Raw genomic sequence first — 17,304 nt, forward strand, 5'->3', positions numbered from 1 at the left:
ACGAAAGGAGAGCGCATGCGCAGAAGGCTGGTCTTGCGCAAGCGCACTAATTACATCCTCCTAGTCTCCCCTGCCACAGGTTTCCAATTGATTGCTCGCTAGGAAACTCAGGTGGGACCCGAGGCTCAGACGTCCCCTCCTGGTAGGTGGGCGCATGCGCCGCGCGCGCTCTCGCAAGCTGGCCCGGGGCGAGTAGAGCTGCCAGGTAAGGGGGTGGGGACGCCAGATAGAATGGTAAAGGGCGGTGGGCTGTGCGCTTGTTGTGACTACCCCATCACACCATGACCTACATGCCCACCCGGGAGTCGTCGCGTCTGCGCGATGCTTGCGGCTGGGATGGACGCGAAAAGGGAGGAATCAGCAGTCCCTGTGGGGAGAGAGGAGGGCTCTGAGGTTTTTTGGTTAGGTTTCTATTGTAATGTCCAGCTCCTTAGCCCTTCTCTCCCCTCGGGTGTGTAATGGGATTCTCCGTAGGCCTGAAGCAGCGTTTTTGTTGCCGCCTTCCTGCCCGCTGTCTGCCAAAACAAAACAAACCTCACCTCACCCGAACCAGACCTACTACAGTTTAACCACTCTCAAAAACTGGTAACTCCACTCTTCCCTCTCTTCAGACCAAAAGCCTTGGAGTAATCGTAGACTTCTCTCTTTGACACACCGCCTCCGATCTATCAGCCAGTCTCCTTAGATCTACCTTTAAAATATACCCAGAGTCCGACCACTTCTCACCACTTCCCCTGCTGTTATTGTGGTCCAAGCCACCATCATCTGTGCCTGGATTATCGCTTTAGGAAGTTTATCCTTGTGCTTGATGCGACTAGATGATGCTAAAGAATATTGTACCCACAGAGGGGGAGTTAAAAAAAACAAACCTGGAACCCCCATTCAGATCTGCCTAACACCTTAGAGCTAAATGGGTCCCTTCAAAATAATCTAACCCTGTTTGCAGTAGCAAGAGCACTGAGACCTGGATTTTTTTGTGGTGTTGAGCAAGTCATTTAGCCGTACTGAGCCTTAATTTCTCCAACTAAAAAGCTGGACTAACTATTCCTACCTTATATAGTTGTTAATGATTAAATGGGATAAAAGTGTTTGAGATACTGGGTAGGCGCTAAACCATTACGTGTAAGAATACTATTATTAGAAATGAAGAATTTGAAGTTTAGAGACAGTGGGTGAATTATCACAAATGCTATGTATAATCTTACATATTTTTAACTTATTATAATAAAAAGAAAAATGATAATGTTTAAGGATGCACACATGGCTGATGAAACTCTGAAGAAAAGTAAGAAAATGATACAGTTGGTAGGGGACAAAGAGGGCTCCTGGGTAGCTGACAAGGGTTGTGATATGGTTGATGTGTTATATTATTTTTTACTGTATAATAAGTTATCCCAAAATTTAGCAGCTTGAAATAACTATAATCACTTATTATCTCACAGTTTCTATGGATCAGGAATTTGTTAGTAGTTTAGCTTAGCTCAGACTTTCTTAAGAAGATGTAGTGAAGATGCTAGCCCAGGCTGAATCATTTGAAGGTTTCACTGGGGCTCGAGGCTCTGTTTCTAAGATGTCTCAATCATGTGGCTCCCAAGTTTGTAATGGTTGTGGACAGGAGGCCTCAGGTCTTCCTGTGTGGACCTTTCCATAGAGCTGCTTAAGTGTCGTCAGTACATGACAGCTGACTTTCTTTAGAATGAGTAATCTAACCAGAGTTAGAGTGATCTAAGAGCTGTAGTGTCTTTTATGACCAAGAAGTCACTCTCCATCATTTCCACAATACCTTATTGGTTACAGATCAGTCCTGGTCACTGTGGAAGGGGACTGCACAAGGATGTGGAAAACCAAGAGGCAAGAATCATTGGGGGCCATCTTGGAGGCTACCACTTGGTTACAAGAGTGTTTGCCTCATAAAAATTCATTATCTGTACATTTGTTTTAAGACATGATGGCCTAGGGAGAAAAGTATTCTATTATTACAAAATCACAGAGTGAAGACCCTTCTTGTTCTTATCAAGGCTAAACATTTAGAATTTATGGTGTTTGGGCCATGGTGGTAGGGATATAGGGAACTTGTCTTTGGGGTTTACAGCCTGGTTTAGAAGATATACACTAAAAAATTATAAAAACAAACAAACAAAAACAGTACAGTAATAGTTTTCCCATCCAGTGTAATTGTCCAAACTCTCAGTTGCAGTTGACAGAATCCCTATTCCAAGTTTAAGAAATGAGGAGATTTATTAGCCCATGTAACTGGGAAGAATGTTAGTCACAGCATCAAAGAAAGAGCTATAGGAATCAGGGTCTTAGGAACTAGAGGTAGAGACTCATTGCTCTTAGGACTACCTTTGTGCATTTTTTCTATCTGGTTTCATTCTGCAGAATAGAATCCTTTCAAATGGCCAGGAAGGTGGCCATTTGGAGCCCAGCTTCACATACTTCCAGTTCAGAAACCCCAGTGAAGAGATTTCTTTCCCCCCACAATCTGTATATTCATATCACGTAAGGAAAGAGATGCTTATCTGCCCTGGTTAGCTCATCACCTCCTCTGTTGCTGGGACATAGTGTACCAGAATTGGGAGTCCCCAGTACAGAGTACTGAGATTGCCACCTTCCACTAGAACTGCATGGAGGGCAGAGGGCTGGGTCCTCAAAGGAAAGGATGCAGGCAAAAACAGCATGTATGCACTGCAACAAATGAGTACCCTTTGTAACTAGCCACTGGACCAGCAGCATCGATGTCACCTGGGAGCCTAATAGAAATACAGAACTTCAGGCTCTAGTTCAGAATCAGACTCTGGATTTTAAGAAGATCCTGAGGCAGTTTCTATACACAATAAAGTTTGAGGTGCACTTTTCTTGATAATTATTTTATACCTCTAAGGGAAGATAATTACATGATTTTAACTATTTTGGATGGAAACTCTCCTCAAAAATGTTTCCATATAAGTAAGATGTTAACTGTGTCAAGTTTTAAATGAGCAGCTTGGACATGAAGTGCTGTAGAGCAAGGCCTGGAATGGTCAGGACAGACTTTGTGAAGGAGGGTCACCGAGGCCCAGGAGGAAGGAAGTGTCTGTAGTATGTTCACAGGGCAATGTGAAGCCCATATGACTTGCATATTGAATCCTAAAGGAGCGTCAAAGGTCAGATTATGAAGGATCCCTCCTGCTACCATGTTAAAGTGACTGGTCCTCCAATGTCTACAGGGTAAAGCTTATTGAAGGATTTGAAACAGGTTAAATGACCTGACACTCTGGGGCCACCTGGCTGGCTTAGTGGGAAGAGCACATGACTCTTTTTTTTTTTTTTAATTTTTTATTGTTATGTTAATCACCATACATTACATCATTAGTTTTTGATGTAGTGTTCCATGATTCATTGTTTGTGCATAACACCCAGTGCTCCATGCAGAACGTGCCCTCCTCAATACCCATCACCAGGCTAACCCGTCCTCCCACCCCCCTCCCCTCTAGAACCCTCAGTTTGTTTTTCAGAGTCCATTGTCTCTCGTGGTTCGTCTCCCCCTCCGATTTCCCCCCCCGACTCTTGATCTCAGAGTTGTGAGTTCGAGCCCCACGTTGGGTGTAGAGATTAAAAAAAATAAATAAGCTTAAAAAAAAAAAGTTGTCTTAAAAAAACAACACTCTGGAGAGCGTGTAGGAGACAGATTGGAAGAGGAGAGCCCAATTGCAATGAGACCAGTTAGGAAGTTGTTGTAATAGTTTAGGTGAGAAAGAAATGCCTTAACTATAGGAAAAATGAGGGGTATTGTAGAAGAAGGCTTGGCAGAGGTTTGTAAGAGGTCAGGAATGAGCAGATTGTAGTAACATTCATTTGAAAATAATAGGAGATGAAGGAGGCTTGGGGTAGAAGAGAATGAGTTGTTGGGGAGCTTCACACAGAAAGATGGTGTGAGGCACTTGAATGTGTGGGAGGGCTGCAGAGACAGATCTCTTTCCATTATAAACTGAAATAATAGGTATTGTTACTTTATCCTATTTGATTTGTAGAAACTTTTGCCGTATGAAGTTGAACATGGCAGAAGAAGAGGACTATATGTCAGATTCCTTCATTAATGTCCAGTAAGTAAATGTGTACATCTCATGTAATGGCATGTAGGAGACTCCTAAGTAATGACATTGATTTTAAATGCGGGTTGGAAGGTTAGTTTCATTGCTTTATGGAAACATCGCCTACATTTTCATATTAAAGATACTAGGAGCCTTTATTTCCCTTTTAATACTAAACATTGACTTCTGCCCTTGATTCTTGTTATTCTCCTCTTTCAAGGAAATTTCTCTTCTGCTTTATTTTCTTATTGTCTCTTCTAGCTAGTATTCAACTTTGCTCTTTATTATTTCCAACCTCCTAGAAAAATTAGTGTAAAATTACTTTCTTCAACTCTATACTTCCTTTAGTTTCCTACAATCTGGCACCAGCCTTCATTATTTTTATTAAAACAGCCATTCTCAGAGGTCACTGATTATGTTCTAATATCAATAATAACAAAGGTGATCATAGAGGTAGTGAACTTTTAAGCAGTGTCAAATGAGTAAGTAGCAAAGTTATGAGAAAACTTCAGGTACTCATCCAAAATCACCTTTTCCCTTATTCTTCAGACAAGACATCAGACCAGGATTGCCAATGCTGAGGCAGATCCGAGAAGCCCGTCGAAAAGAAGAAAAGCAACAGGAAGCTAATTTGAAAAATAGGCAGAAGAGTTTAAAAGAAGAAGAACAAGAAAGACGTGACATTGGGTTGAAGAATGCACTAGGCTGTGAAAACAAAGGGTTTGCTCTGCTCCAAAAGATGGGATATAAAAGTGGTCAGGCCCTTGGCAAGAGTGGTAAGTTCCGTCTGGACAGAAGCAGGTGTTCCTAACCACCAAATGGTGATCTATTGATGAGTACCAGAGACGACTCTTTACCCATCTCCACCGAAATTAAGACAATTTAGCTAGTCTCTTATATGCTAACAAGCCATATAGAGAACTTCCATCTTCCTACGCCACTTTAGACAACCGTTTGCCGTCAAGAGCTACTTATCAGCCCAGTTCAGCCTTGAAGGCACTAACATCTGGGATGGACGAGACTTACAATGAAGGCAGCAGCTAAGAATGGTGACAAGAGAAGGGTTGAGGAGTGCAACGGCCCAAGGACAGTGAAATGACACTGAGGAGGATGGCAGCACTCTGCCCTGCTCGCTCTGTACCTGTGGCAGCTGCCTAAATGAGCATCTGGTTGGACAAGCTCAACTCTCGCTTCCCTTTTAGAAAGTGAGACTGTTTATTAAGATGGAGAGGCCATATGTTTGTAGTAAGCTGTCTTTCTCGTCTTCTCTTCTTTATTGTAATGGCTTTGATCCTCACCTAGCAAGGCTTTGCTTTCTCTGGAGGCTGCTGCCCTCTTGGACATAGAGTATCAGTGTTTTCACTTCAGGAAACCCTACCTTCAGAGGGCCCTGTGGGGCAGCCTTACTGAGGAGCAGGTATTTGATGGCAAGGGAGGTAGTTGATTATAGAGTATAGTCAGTTTTCAGTCTCAAGTGACATTGAAGCTGGAAGGGTATGTATAGAACATTGTAACGTCGCATACCATGCTCACCTATAGTTTGCGGAAGAATTTCTAAAGTAGTTTGTGTGTTTTGTTCTCTTTTCTTAGGAGATGGTATTGTTGAGCCAATTCCTCTCAACGTCAAAACAGGTATATAATTATTTTTGAGTATATTTACCAGTAATAAGAACTGATGTTTAGATCTAATACATACATTTGCTTACTAAATACCTTTCTTATGGTAGCACTGTTACCGTTCTAATCACAGGAAACCCTCAGTAAGATATTTCTTTTTTTTTTTTGAAGATTTTATTTATTTATTTGACAGAGAGAGAGATCACAAGTAGGCAGACAGGCAGGCAGAGGGAGAAGCAGGCTCCCTGCTGAGCACAGAGCCCGATGTGGGGCTCGATCCCAGGATTCTGGGATCCTGACCTGAGCCGAAGGCAGATGCTTAACCATCTGAGCCACCCAGGCATCCCAGTAAGATCTTTCTTAAACTTCTAAATCTTTTAAACTAAAAATAAAAATTTCAGTGAGTATAAAATAAAATTTAAATCATAAAAATATGGGGAAAAAATGCTGTGACCATTAAAAATGCAGAGCTACTTTTGTCCTTTGAAATGTCCTAAAAGTCTTCTAAGACAGATTCATCCACTCAGTGTTTTTCTAAATACTTTGGATGAATTAAAGAGAAAAATATCTATTTTATTGGTTCATGATATTTATATGAAAGTATGACAGTTGATACTGTTTTCCCAATTTAAAAAATTTTAATATAGCGTGACTATCATATGAGATCAGACTAATGATCTTGTAAAAATCAAATTGTGTGTTTGGGTTTAGAAAAAAAAAAATCCCTACTGTTTTCTCCTGTCATTCATGTCAAATGATTTTGAATGATTGTTCTCAGATTAGAATTGTGTGTCATATGCAAATATGTCAGTTGCCATGTTTTAAAAGTGTGAAGCCAGCAGGTCCCTCAGCAGAGTTTGCTGTTTGAACAGGGAAAAGCGGCCTTGGTCATGAGGCATTACTGAAACGGAAAGCAGAGGAAAAACTAGAAAGCTACAGGAGAAAGATTCACATGAAAAACCAAGCTGAAGAAACAGCTGCAGAGCAATTTCGGTAACACTTTGTGCTTGCGCTACGTTGGGTTTCATCTTGTCTTTCCTGTCGTATGTTTTCTGGGAGTTGGGCACATAAAATGGGTAAAGAGAGTACAGACTGTGGTCTTCTTTCAATGAGACTGTGATCGATTGATTGATTGATTGATTGATTTTATTTTTTTTTAGACTGCGATTTAAACATAAGCATGATGAAGTGAAGCTGGAAGGGGACCTGAGGAGAAGCCAGCAAGCATGCCAGCAGTTGGATACTCAGAAGGCAAGCCTTTGACCTGTATTCAGTTTGGAACACTTTTGGCACCCGGTGTGATTTTCCCTATAATTAGAAAAAAAAAAAGAACGAAAAGAACTCCAAGCCCAGTGTATCTAGCCTGCTACCTGGTAAAGCTTTCATTTAACGTGCACTACTGATCTTTGATGATTGGTACTCACGATGACTTGTCCTCTGCAGGAACCGGAGTGGTCTGAATTACCCACTAAGCGTCAAATAATGTTTTTATATTTAATTGTTCTCTGCTTATTTGAGTATCGATGACTCAGAGCTGGTGCGTGTGGAAATTCTGTTCACCAGAATATTTGATTAACCAGAATAGCCTATTTTTAGTCCATATTCAGTACCTTTTGTGTCCCTAACTAGTAAAACCATGGTAGATGACTATCTGTTTCAGATGTGAGTGGTTTTTAAAATCCTATTTTTTCTTCTATTTTTATTTCACTTTGCTTTTATTTTTTATTTTGATGTTTCCACCAAAATAAAATGACTTCATTTTAAGTCTCAAAAACGTTTGTAAAATTTCCCTCCTATGTAAATAGATCGCTGGAAGCCATCTCCCACTTTTCTATATTTTCATAGCATTTTATTTTGTGTCTGTGTCATGACACTTAAGATTTCTACCTTATATGTATTATTTTATACCCATTAGGCTACGTATACCCATGTCTTTTCCTTACTAGACCGGCAGCAGCTTGGGGACAGTATTCCAACTGGGTCTTCATCCCCATGGTTCATACAGCACAGTGCTTAACTCTTGAGGCAGCACTCAGTAAATACGGAATTGAAAGAATATGAATTCATGTTGACACGAACATACTTGTGTTTAATTGGGAATAATTCTCCCATTTTCAGAACATTCAGTTTCCCAGGGAAGCATGGTACTGGTTGGGGCTTGAAGAGGAGACTGAGGAAGAGGAAGAGGAAGAAAAAGAGCCAGATGAAGATGAATATAAGAGTGAAGACTTAAGTGTACGTTTTGGCACCAGTTCCTTGAGCAGGGTGTCTCAGCGCTGGCACCACTAACACTCTGAGCCCTTCTTGAGAACCACGACATTATAACTTTACCAAAACTATATAATTTCTTCCTTTGGCTTCAGTTTACACTCTCATCTCAGCTTTGGTTTGGATGACGGATGAGCTGCAAATGTAAATTATTTCAATTTCTACCTTGTTGCCTGTTAAATTTCCAGAGTGATTCTATAGGAGTACCTCTCTCCTCCACCCATAAACAAAGCCAGAAAACATAGTTCAAAGGAAATGGAGATTATTCAAGAAAGGAATCCAATTTCTATGGTTATTTGTATATGAGCATTTTGTAGGAACCATTTACAATTTGAAAAACCAATGTTCCGCTTAACTGGGAGACCATTGTTGAGAACTTTAAGGACAAAGGGGGCAGTGTTCACTCTCATCCCACCAGGGAAGAAGATTCTTTGAAAGTAGAAGGGGTCTTTAAAGGATGGTGATTAAAATAGAGCCAGCCCAAACCTATTTTCTAAATGTTAACAAGTGGTCTCTTTGTGTCTGGCAGACTTGTGAAAATATCAGGGTGGCTGATAAACTGGAACATGTTCTAATATACTCTGCCCTTCATACTTCTCCTACCTGGTTAAGAGAGTAGCAGATTTATGGCTTTGGGCTAATTTGGCAGGATCCAAGAGATCAGAAAACCAAGATTCTGTTCAATTTGAACTATTAATGTGCCTATGTCTTATATCTAGGTACTGGAAAAATTACAAATATTGACTGGTTATTTAAGAGAAGAGCATCTGTATTGTATTTGGTGTGGAACAGCCTATGAAGGTAAGAGGATACTTCGCACTTTTTAAAAATATTGAATACAAATGTTCTTTGATTTTTAACTTTGATTTTTCTTGTGTGTGTGAAAGTCACATTTCCCATAGACAATGGTAATTTCTTACTCCATCCAAATGGTAATGTGGGACCAATGTCTTAAAGCAATAGTGAATATAGAAATAATTGAGGCCTTTTTTTAAAAATCTATTTGAGAGAGAGAGCACGAGTGGGGGTTGGGGGGGTCGGTGCAGAGAGAGAGGGAGAAGCGGACTCCCACTGAGCAGGGAGCCCAACAAGGGGCTCTGTCCCAGGACCCTGAGATCATGACCTGAGCTTAACCACCTGAGCCACCCAGGCTCCCCATTAATTGAGGCCTTATTAAAGGTGCTTTTAACTTTTCAGAAACTAAATGTGCAGAAGGGAATTTTTCGGTCTTCTATTTCAAAAAGGAAGAATTTTTGAGTTAATTGGGGATGATTTGTTTTCATGATTTATTTTTAAAGATTCTTTCTTCAGCTATAGTACTTGAAAAATATTTAAAATTTTTAGAACTAGTTTTTATGTAGATATTATCCCTGAACTATAAAAATCAGAATGTTGAAATCCACTATAAATGGGTTTAAAACTGGCCAGATGTCTTATAGAGTCAAGTACTTTCCCCTGTAATACATTCGCCCAAGTTGGCTTTGTTAACTTGAATTTAAGGACTTTATACTTGACAGTGAAGACTTGTTGGTTCTTGTATCTTTTCCTGGTTTAGCTGAGTAAGTAGCAAACACAGCTACGAAACACATGTTATGTTAACATAATTTTCTGGAATAGTTTACTGTACAAGTCATATTAATCTTTTATTTTCCTCACATAAATCACAGATAAAGAAGACCTCTCTTCAAATTGCCCAGGACCAACTTCGGCAGATCACGACTAAGATTATTCTCAATAAAGTAGAAACTTGGGAAATGTTTCCTAAAAATAGACAATTGAACAGTTAGAATTCCCACATTATGCCTAAAGAAAGAGGGCCTTTTATATGTTGTGTTCTTTTTGTAACTTTGGAAATACTTTGTACTTTATAGTTGTTCATAGACTTCAGAAAAATAACAGAATGCTATTTCAGAACACCAGTGTTACAGACACGGGCAATTACAATTCAAGACTCGATTGTGATGCTTCTGGGGCTTAAGGATACCTCTCTTATTCCCCTCTTCACTTTGGATCAAATTGAGAAGTAAGACATGGGAGTCAGAGAGAGCTCAAAGTGTCGGCTTTATTTATTATCAGTGAAGCTGGAGTAGAGAGCAAAGTTGACTTGTTCTCCTGTCAGGCTCCCTAAAATATCTCCCTGCCTACACGCAACTACAGACCTCTGCCTCACCAGGGATAGAGCCCACCTTTGCATTCTGAGACCATTCAGCTTTCAAGGTGAGAGAACCCACCAGGGGCTGGGCCACACATGCTGACTTCCTCAATTGTATAATTGCGCTCCATTATACAATTGAACAATACTATTTAATATTTACTTTTTCACTTAAAAAACAATAAAATTGAATTAATAGCTAAAACAAAGAAGTTCATCTTTCCTTGGAATTACAGTCAGATACTTTCCTGTCCTTTTAGCCAATATTCTGATATTCATGCAGTCATTCCCAAAGCCACGTGGATTGATTTAGATGGAACAGAGTTAGGCACCAACTTCTTTTTCTCCTGTTAATGACTGTGGAGAAAACCTCCCACCTGCCTAGTGGCCAAGAATATTTTTAATATGTTCATGCATAATTAGGCTGAGAACATACAAATAACTTTGATGGAGTCTGTGACTCTACCAGAGTTGTGGTCTGCATTTCCAGGTCAAGGGCTAGAACTAGACCTCCCTTGGAGAGTGGGAAACATCCCTCCATTCTTATCCATCGACATGAAAAATACAGGCTTTCAATGAGTAAAAATTTATTTTTATTAATGTAAGTCTTTGTTGATTTCACAAGGACAATAATGAAAACCAACAGAAGCAAAACATTAAAAAGAATTTTTAAATTCGCTTTAGTGAATTTGAATTTGCTTCAGTGAAATTTATGTGAAATTTGAAACTTAAATTTTAACACATCATGTTATATACTTTTGTTTATACTGTGCTAAGTTTTCAAAGTCCTATCTATAATTTCTAAAGTGTTTCATTTTAATATAAATCCAAAATACCAGAGCTTCTATAATGCAAAATAAACAGACTTTAACACAGAAATTGGTTTGCCTTAAACACCTTTATTTTAAGTGTTATTTGCCATTTAATTGTTGAAATTTGAAAGTGAACATTTAGTATTAGACACATTTTGTAGGATCAAGCATATGAAATTCTTAATACTTTTATTTCCCACCAATTCAAAAGCACTTATGGAGTTACTGCTTTATGCAAGGCAGTACATTCACCGCCTTGGGGTATAAAAAAATGAGAGAGCCTGTCCCTGCTTTCCAGAAATTCACAGAGAGCCACATAGGAATTACTGAGCTCCAAGGCAAATTGGTGAGCATAATACTGAGGTACTAAACAGCAGCAGTACTAGGGAGAAGTTTCATTCTGAGTGGGGATGATGGAACACTATGAAGTCACTGAATTTGGTCCTGAACGTAACCTGGATACACAGTTATGAGGGTTACAATGTGACCCAGCCCTTCCACTCCCAGGTATTCACCCAAGAGAAACAAAAACACGTCCATATAAAACTTGTCCATGAATATTCATAGTAGCATTGTTCATAATATCAGGAAAGTGGAAACAACCCAAATGTCCATCAACTGATGAATAGATAAATAAAATGTGACATATCCATATAACTGATAATTAGTTGGCAATATAAAGGAATGAAGTACTGATCCATGCCACAACATGGATGAACCTTGAAAACACTATGCTAAGTGAAAAAGACCACATATTGTATGATTCCATTTAAATGAAATGTCCAGAGTGGGCGAATCTATAGAGATGGAAAGTAAATTAGTAGTAGATTAGTCTTTGGGGGAAGATGAGGATTGAGTGCTAATGGGTATGGGTTTTCTGCACAACTCTGAACATACTTGACACCATTGAACTGTATAGTTTAAAGGGGTGAATTGTATGGTATGTGAATTATATCTCAATAAAATTTTATTAAAAAAATTTGAAGGGAATTTTAGGTAGAAACCGTAGTAGAGAGCCACTGGGTGCAAAACCTTATTCAAGTAACACAGCCAACCTGTGTGGTGAGGGCTTGTTCAAGTAACAGTGAACATGGGTCATGAAGCGGGAGCCTCCAGAGGAGCATGGCCCTGCCAACACCTCGACTTAAGCCCAGTGAAACTCATTTCAGACGTCTGGCCTCCAAAACTCTAAGAGAATAAATGTGTGTTGTGTTCAACCTCCAAGTTTGTGGTAATTTGTCGCAGCATAGAAAACTGATAACAGGTCTCGAATTAACCCCTGAAGAGCCACACATATTTGAGAGATATTTGCCTCACAGTTTTACCTATTATACAGTTTTTAGTCAGAGTTTAAACCAATAGTGAGGCCACCGTACATCGATCAACCATAGTCCCTCCATCTGAGGAAATGAAGGCTTGGGATAGGCCACAGTCACAGATAACAGAATCACAGAATCATAGACATTAAGGACTGGGTGGACATTTCAATATAAAGAGTAAATATCTAAATGGACTGTCTGCCATATTTTGTCCCTTAGCCTGCTTTCCTCTATATGATCTCCCTTGGCAATCCCCTAGATTCAAAGTTGAGCTGCAGGGGTTGCTTCCAGATAACATACACATTATTCTGCATACGATTCCATCCTTTCCATCGTGTCCCTATCGTGTTGTTTCCTACAGTCTGCTCTACATCTTCACCTGAATATTCTGGCTGCAACCCAAACACTGCGTCTCCACGTGAGAGCTCACGTTTTACCTCCCATAAGTGTTCACCTCACCGTGAGGACAGACATGCGGTGGCCTCACTATTGGCTTAAATTCTAATGAAAAATTGTGTAATAGATAAAAGTGTGAGACAAAATAGCTCTCAAGTATGAGTAGCTCTTTGGGGGTTAATGTGATTGGGGCCTGTACTTCCTGTAATGGCGTCCTAGTCCAGCCACACGCCTTTAAACAAAGCTGGAGGTAATGTCTGCTGCATACCTTCTCCTTAATCCTCACAATTAGTTACCAACTTCTCTTGGTTCTGACCCCACTATTTTTTCCAGGCCGGCACAGCCTCTCAGCATTCTGGTCTTTTAAATACAGTCTCCTTCCACTCCAACCCATTCTAAGCACACTGTTTCAAAGAACTGGTTGGGTCACACCCACCCCTGCTCAAAAAACAAACACCTCATTTGTCACCTTTGGAGTTTGCCAGGGCACCAACTCATTTTAAACATAAATATCCCATATGTCCCATTTAAGTTCTTTATAGAAGAATCACAGATGACAAAGAGGTTTGATAGGATCTGAAAACCCCTGTTTTGCAACCCTTAATGAAATAATGGATCCAAAAAACAATCATCAATGGTTGCCAAAACCGTTAGGTGGAAGATGGGTAGGAAACCTGATAGGACATGACAGCCCCAGAGCCCACCGATCAATCTTCAGAGCATCGACAGTGGAAAAACCAAACATATTCCTCCCAAAGTGATGCCAAAGGAAGTATACAGCATCGCTGATGCATTATTCTTGGGGAAGAAAATCTGAACCAGAATCAAATCAAGCTTCTAGTTCTGACTAGACACCATGGGGATGTTACCAGTCAGATCCTGAATGAAGGAAATTCTACAGGATATGTGATCCAGTTCCTTCCTCAGATAAATGGCAAGAGGAAAAACTGAAAACAGGGGTAAATGTTAGAGTAAGAGACATCAGCTACATACAGTGTTGGATCCTGATTTAAACAACCAGTAAAAATATTTTTTTGTGAAGAAAACGGAATACAGACAAGATTATTGGATGACAATCAAGGAAATCTTATTAATTTTATTGAATGACAATGTTATCATGGTTTTGTTAAAATTCAAAAGATCTTATATCAGAGATATGTTTTTAAGTATTTACAAGTGAAATGATATAATGCCTGAGATTTGCTTTAGAATACTCCAGTAAAAGAAAATTTTAAAGAAGAAGGGGGTATATACAACAAGAAGGATGGAATACTGATCGTTGTTGAAACTGGGTGATGGGTACATAGAGTTTCACTATTCTTTTCTCTTTTTTTTTTTTTTAAGATTTTACTTATTTATTTGAGAGAGAGAGCAGGGATTGGGGCAGAGGGAGAGGGAGAGAAGCAGGCTCCCCGCTGAACGCAGAGCCCAACACGGGGCTCAATCCCACCACCATGAGATCACGACCTAAGCCAAAATCAAGAGTTGGATGCTTAACCGACTGAGCCACCCAGACACCCCCCATTCTCTGTTTTGATGTATGTTTTAACATAAAAATTTATGAAAATAAATATGAATAATATTGGCATCATTCATTATTCTATGATAAAAAGTGAACATGCCAGGAACCTCAAGTTATGGTGAACACTCAAGTAGGGAATGGATATTGTGAGTTTATGTTTCTAGTCAGTGTCCTGGATAACGGAGTCTTGGAGAAGCTGGTATTTAGACTTCTAAACATTTCATCTCAGATACATGTGTGTGTGCACATATATGTGTGTACATGGATATGTGTGCATTCACATACACGTCTGACCTCATGGGTGTGGAACCGGTGCAGTTGCACAAAGTGCCATGTTCAAGAAGTACCCCATGCTTAATTTTTGAACAAAGGCCTCGTGTTTTCATTTCACTGGGTCCCACAAATTATGTAGCTGCCCATACACACACACACACACACACACACACACACACACACACACACGTATATGTATAAAAGCTAAATCACGTATGTGCATTAATAACTTCTATATCCTCCATCTAGATGTATCAGTTGTTCAGTTGTTAACATTTTGCCCCATTTTCTCTCTCCATGTACATAATTGATTTTTGCTGAACATTTGGAAGTTGCCAATATTGGGGCGCCAGGGTGGCTTAGTCGGTTAAATGTCTACCTTCGGCTCAGGTCATGATTTCAGGGTCCTGGGATCGAGCCCTACTTCAGGCTCCCCGCTGAGCTTCTCCTTCTTCCTCTCCACCACCACTACCCCCCACCCTGCTCCTGCTCTCTCTCTCAAATAAATAAATAAAAAATCTTTAAAAAAAAAGAAAGTTGCCAATATCATGTCACTTCACCCCTAAATACTGCCTCATGCATTGCCTAAGAATAAGACATTTTCCTGCATGACTACAATATTATCACACCTACAAAAATTAACAATGATCTCTAACGCCATCTAATATGCAGTCCATATCCAAATGTTCTTAATTGTCTCCAAAACATCTTTTACAGCTATTTGCTGGGGTTTTTTTCTTTTTTCTTTTTAACATCCAGGGTACAATCAAGATTCAAACATTGTATTTGGTCATTATATCTCTCTAGTCTCTATTTAGAATGCTTCCTCTACTTTTTATTTTATGATATTGGCTTTTTTGAAAAGCCCAAGGTAATTATCTTATAGAATGACTTCATTCAGGGTTTGTCTAATAATTTCTTCATGACTGAATTTCAGTTAAATGCTTTGGGCAAGAAAACTAAATAGGTGATAGTGTGATAGAGAATTCTTACATCAATCCACATCAGGAGAAGCATAATATTAGTTTGTCCCACCTTCAGTGATGCTAGATTTAATCATATGGTTATGGAGGACACAATGGGATCTTTCCATTGTAAAGGTGCATTTCCCTTCTCCCCCTTGTAACTGATATATCATCTGTGGGATTATATTTAAGTCCTGTGAAGATCTTGTTCCTCAATATCTTTTCAACCAATAGTTTTAGCATTCATTGATAAACCCTGCCTTGGTCACATACTGCATTGGGAGTTGAAAACCGTATTAGCTGCTTTTAGTAACTTTTTAGAAATAGCCCTAAGCCTTTATAAAAGCATTTTCTCTGGAATTTTCTGCTTAGCCTAAATTTGGCTCATTTTAAAAATTGTAAAATTATATGACAAATTTAGAATGGTAATTCATTGCTCTCAAGTTTAAATCAACCCTCGAGCTCTTCCAAGATGCCGCCCAAATTATCTTCTGGTACTCCCTCCAGGGATTCAGGAAGACAAACGAGTATAACTCAGTGTTTCTCAGGTGTATCTCTTCCAGAACTCAAGCCACGCCTCTTGCCCAGACTACTGCCCATACTGTTCGTCTCTACTCAGCTATATCCCTCCCCTACTTGAAGTCTCACTGGAATACCACATCTAAGCCCTGAGCCATGATACCTCAATAGAAAGGGTTCTTGAGAAACGTGAACCCCTCCAGATTGACTGCTTTCTGTGCTTACCTCCTGCCTTCCGGCACAGTTATCTCTTTAAAGTGTGTGTTCTAATAGATACAAGATGTATTTAAGATAAAAAAGAATAACTAGGCAGTAAGCAGTAGTAAACTCAACAGCCAGTTTAAGAAAAAAAGGTGAACTGTTACCTTTGCAGTTCACCCCCTGGGTCACACCACTTCTGTCCCTCCTCAGAGAACCACTATGGGATTTAATATTTCTTTATTCCTTTCTTTCCTTTTATTGTTTGACCACATTTGTTTGCATTTCTAAACAAAATTCTTTCGTTTAGCATTCTCTCTGGAACTTTATGTAAAGAGAACCATTCTGTCTATATTTTCTGTAACCAGCTATGTTCCCTTAACATTATGTTCCTACCAGATGTATCATGTTACTGCATTTAGCATGTCATTCATTCATTTTCACTGCTATGCAGTATTACAATGTATGAAAAAGAAACTATTTATCCATTCTTCTTGTGACGGACATTGTTTTTTGTTCTTTTGGCTACTGTAAACAGAGTTTCTACGAACATTCTTGTAGGCATGCAAGTGGGAATGGAACTGATGGCTTTGAGGGTATATACACCTTCAACTTAACCAGATCAGACCAAATTGTTTTCCAAAATGATTTTATATCACTTATCTTTTTAGGGATACCATATTTCTCTAACAAGCTGGTTAACTATTTAAGACAAGGAAAGATCTTACATTTTTTGGCCTAGAAAGAGTGAACACTTGATAAATAGTATTAGTTGATTGATTCACTAATTGATATAAAAAATTTGAGAGATTCCCCCCGCAATGTTTATAATAAGGAGATGAGCCAGGAAAATTAGGCAAATGTATGAATGTTTCTGAAGTTAAAAAAAAAAAAAAGATTCAAACCTTCCTAAAATGTAGTGAAAAATTAAGGGAAAAATTAAAATAGAAGGTAAATACCATCAGCAGTCCCTAGAAGATTTTAGACAGTTACAGAAAAATTGAATATCCAAAGTAGGATACTTTTTTAGCTAAAGGGCTCTACCACGTGCTTCGTTCCTTTTTCACTGCAACCTTCTTCCACTCCTTCAAAGTCTCCAGTATTTCAGATGCATTAGGTCGCTTCGTGGGATCATGTGACAATAATTTCTGCAGAAGAGATTTCTGTAATGATAATGAGTCAATACTAAG

The 17,304-nt window shown here is 39.3% G+C and overlaps 2 protein-coding genes across 6 annotated transcripts in view; one reads left to right on the plus strand and one right to left on the minus strand.

The window, feature by feature from the left end:
• The first annotated feature begins 26 nt into the window (after window positions 1-26).
• On the plus strand, window positions 27-10,989 carry GPATCH11 (G-patch domain containing 11). 2 transcript variants are annotated; one of them, XM_036070414.2, is made up of 9 exons: window positions 27-142; window positions 4,014-4,085; window positions 4,623-4,849; window positions 5,664-5,705; window positions 6,563-6,683; window positions 6,851-6,941; window positions 7,809-7,925; window positions 8,678-8,759; window positions 9,626-10,989. In XM_036070414.2, exons 2-9 carry the CDS (start codon window positions 4,027-4,029, stop codon window positions 9,679-9,681), a joined length of 795 nt encoding a protein of 264 aa, XP_035926307.1. In that variant the 5' UTR covers window positions 27-142; window positions 4,014-4,026; the 3' UTR covers window positions 9,682-10,989. The 2 variants fall into 2 exon arrangements, with proteins under 2 accessions (XP_035926307.1, XP_035926306.1); XM_036070413.2 differs by having other exon boundaries at window positions 42-205.
• The window catches only part of EIF2AK2 (eukaryotic translation initiation factor 2 alpha kinase 2), a 37,040-nt gene continuing 30,725 nt past the window's right edge, over window positions 10,990-17,304 (minus strand). For all 4 annotated transcript variants that reach the window (XM_078056190.1, XM_078056188.1, XM_036070409.2 and 1 more), the window contains one exon: window positions 10,990-17,277. In XM_078056190.1, coding sequence (XP_077912316.1) covers window positions 17,155-17,277 — 123 coding nt within the window. In that variant the 3' untranslated portion in view covers window positions 10,990-17,154. The remainder of the gene's footprint in view (window positions 17,278-17,304) is intronic.

The sequence above is a fragment of the Halichoerus grypus genome, chromosome 10 (genome assembly GCF_964656455.1).
Source record: "Halichoerus grypus chromosome 10, mHalGry1.hap1.1, whole genome shotgun sequence".
Lineage (NCBI taxonomy): Eukaryota > Metazoa > Chordata > Mammalia > Carnivora > Phocidae > Halichoerus > Halichoerus grypus.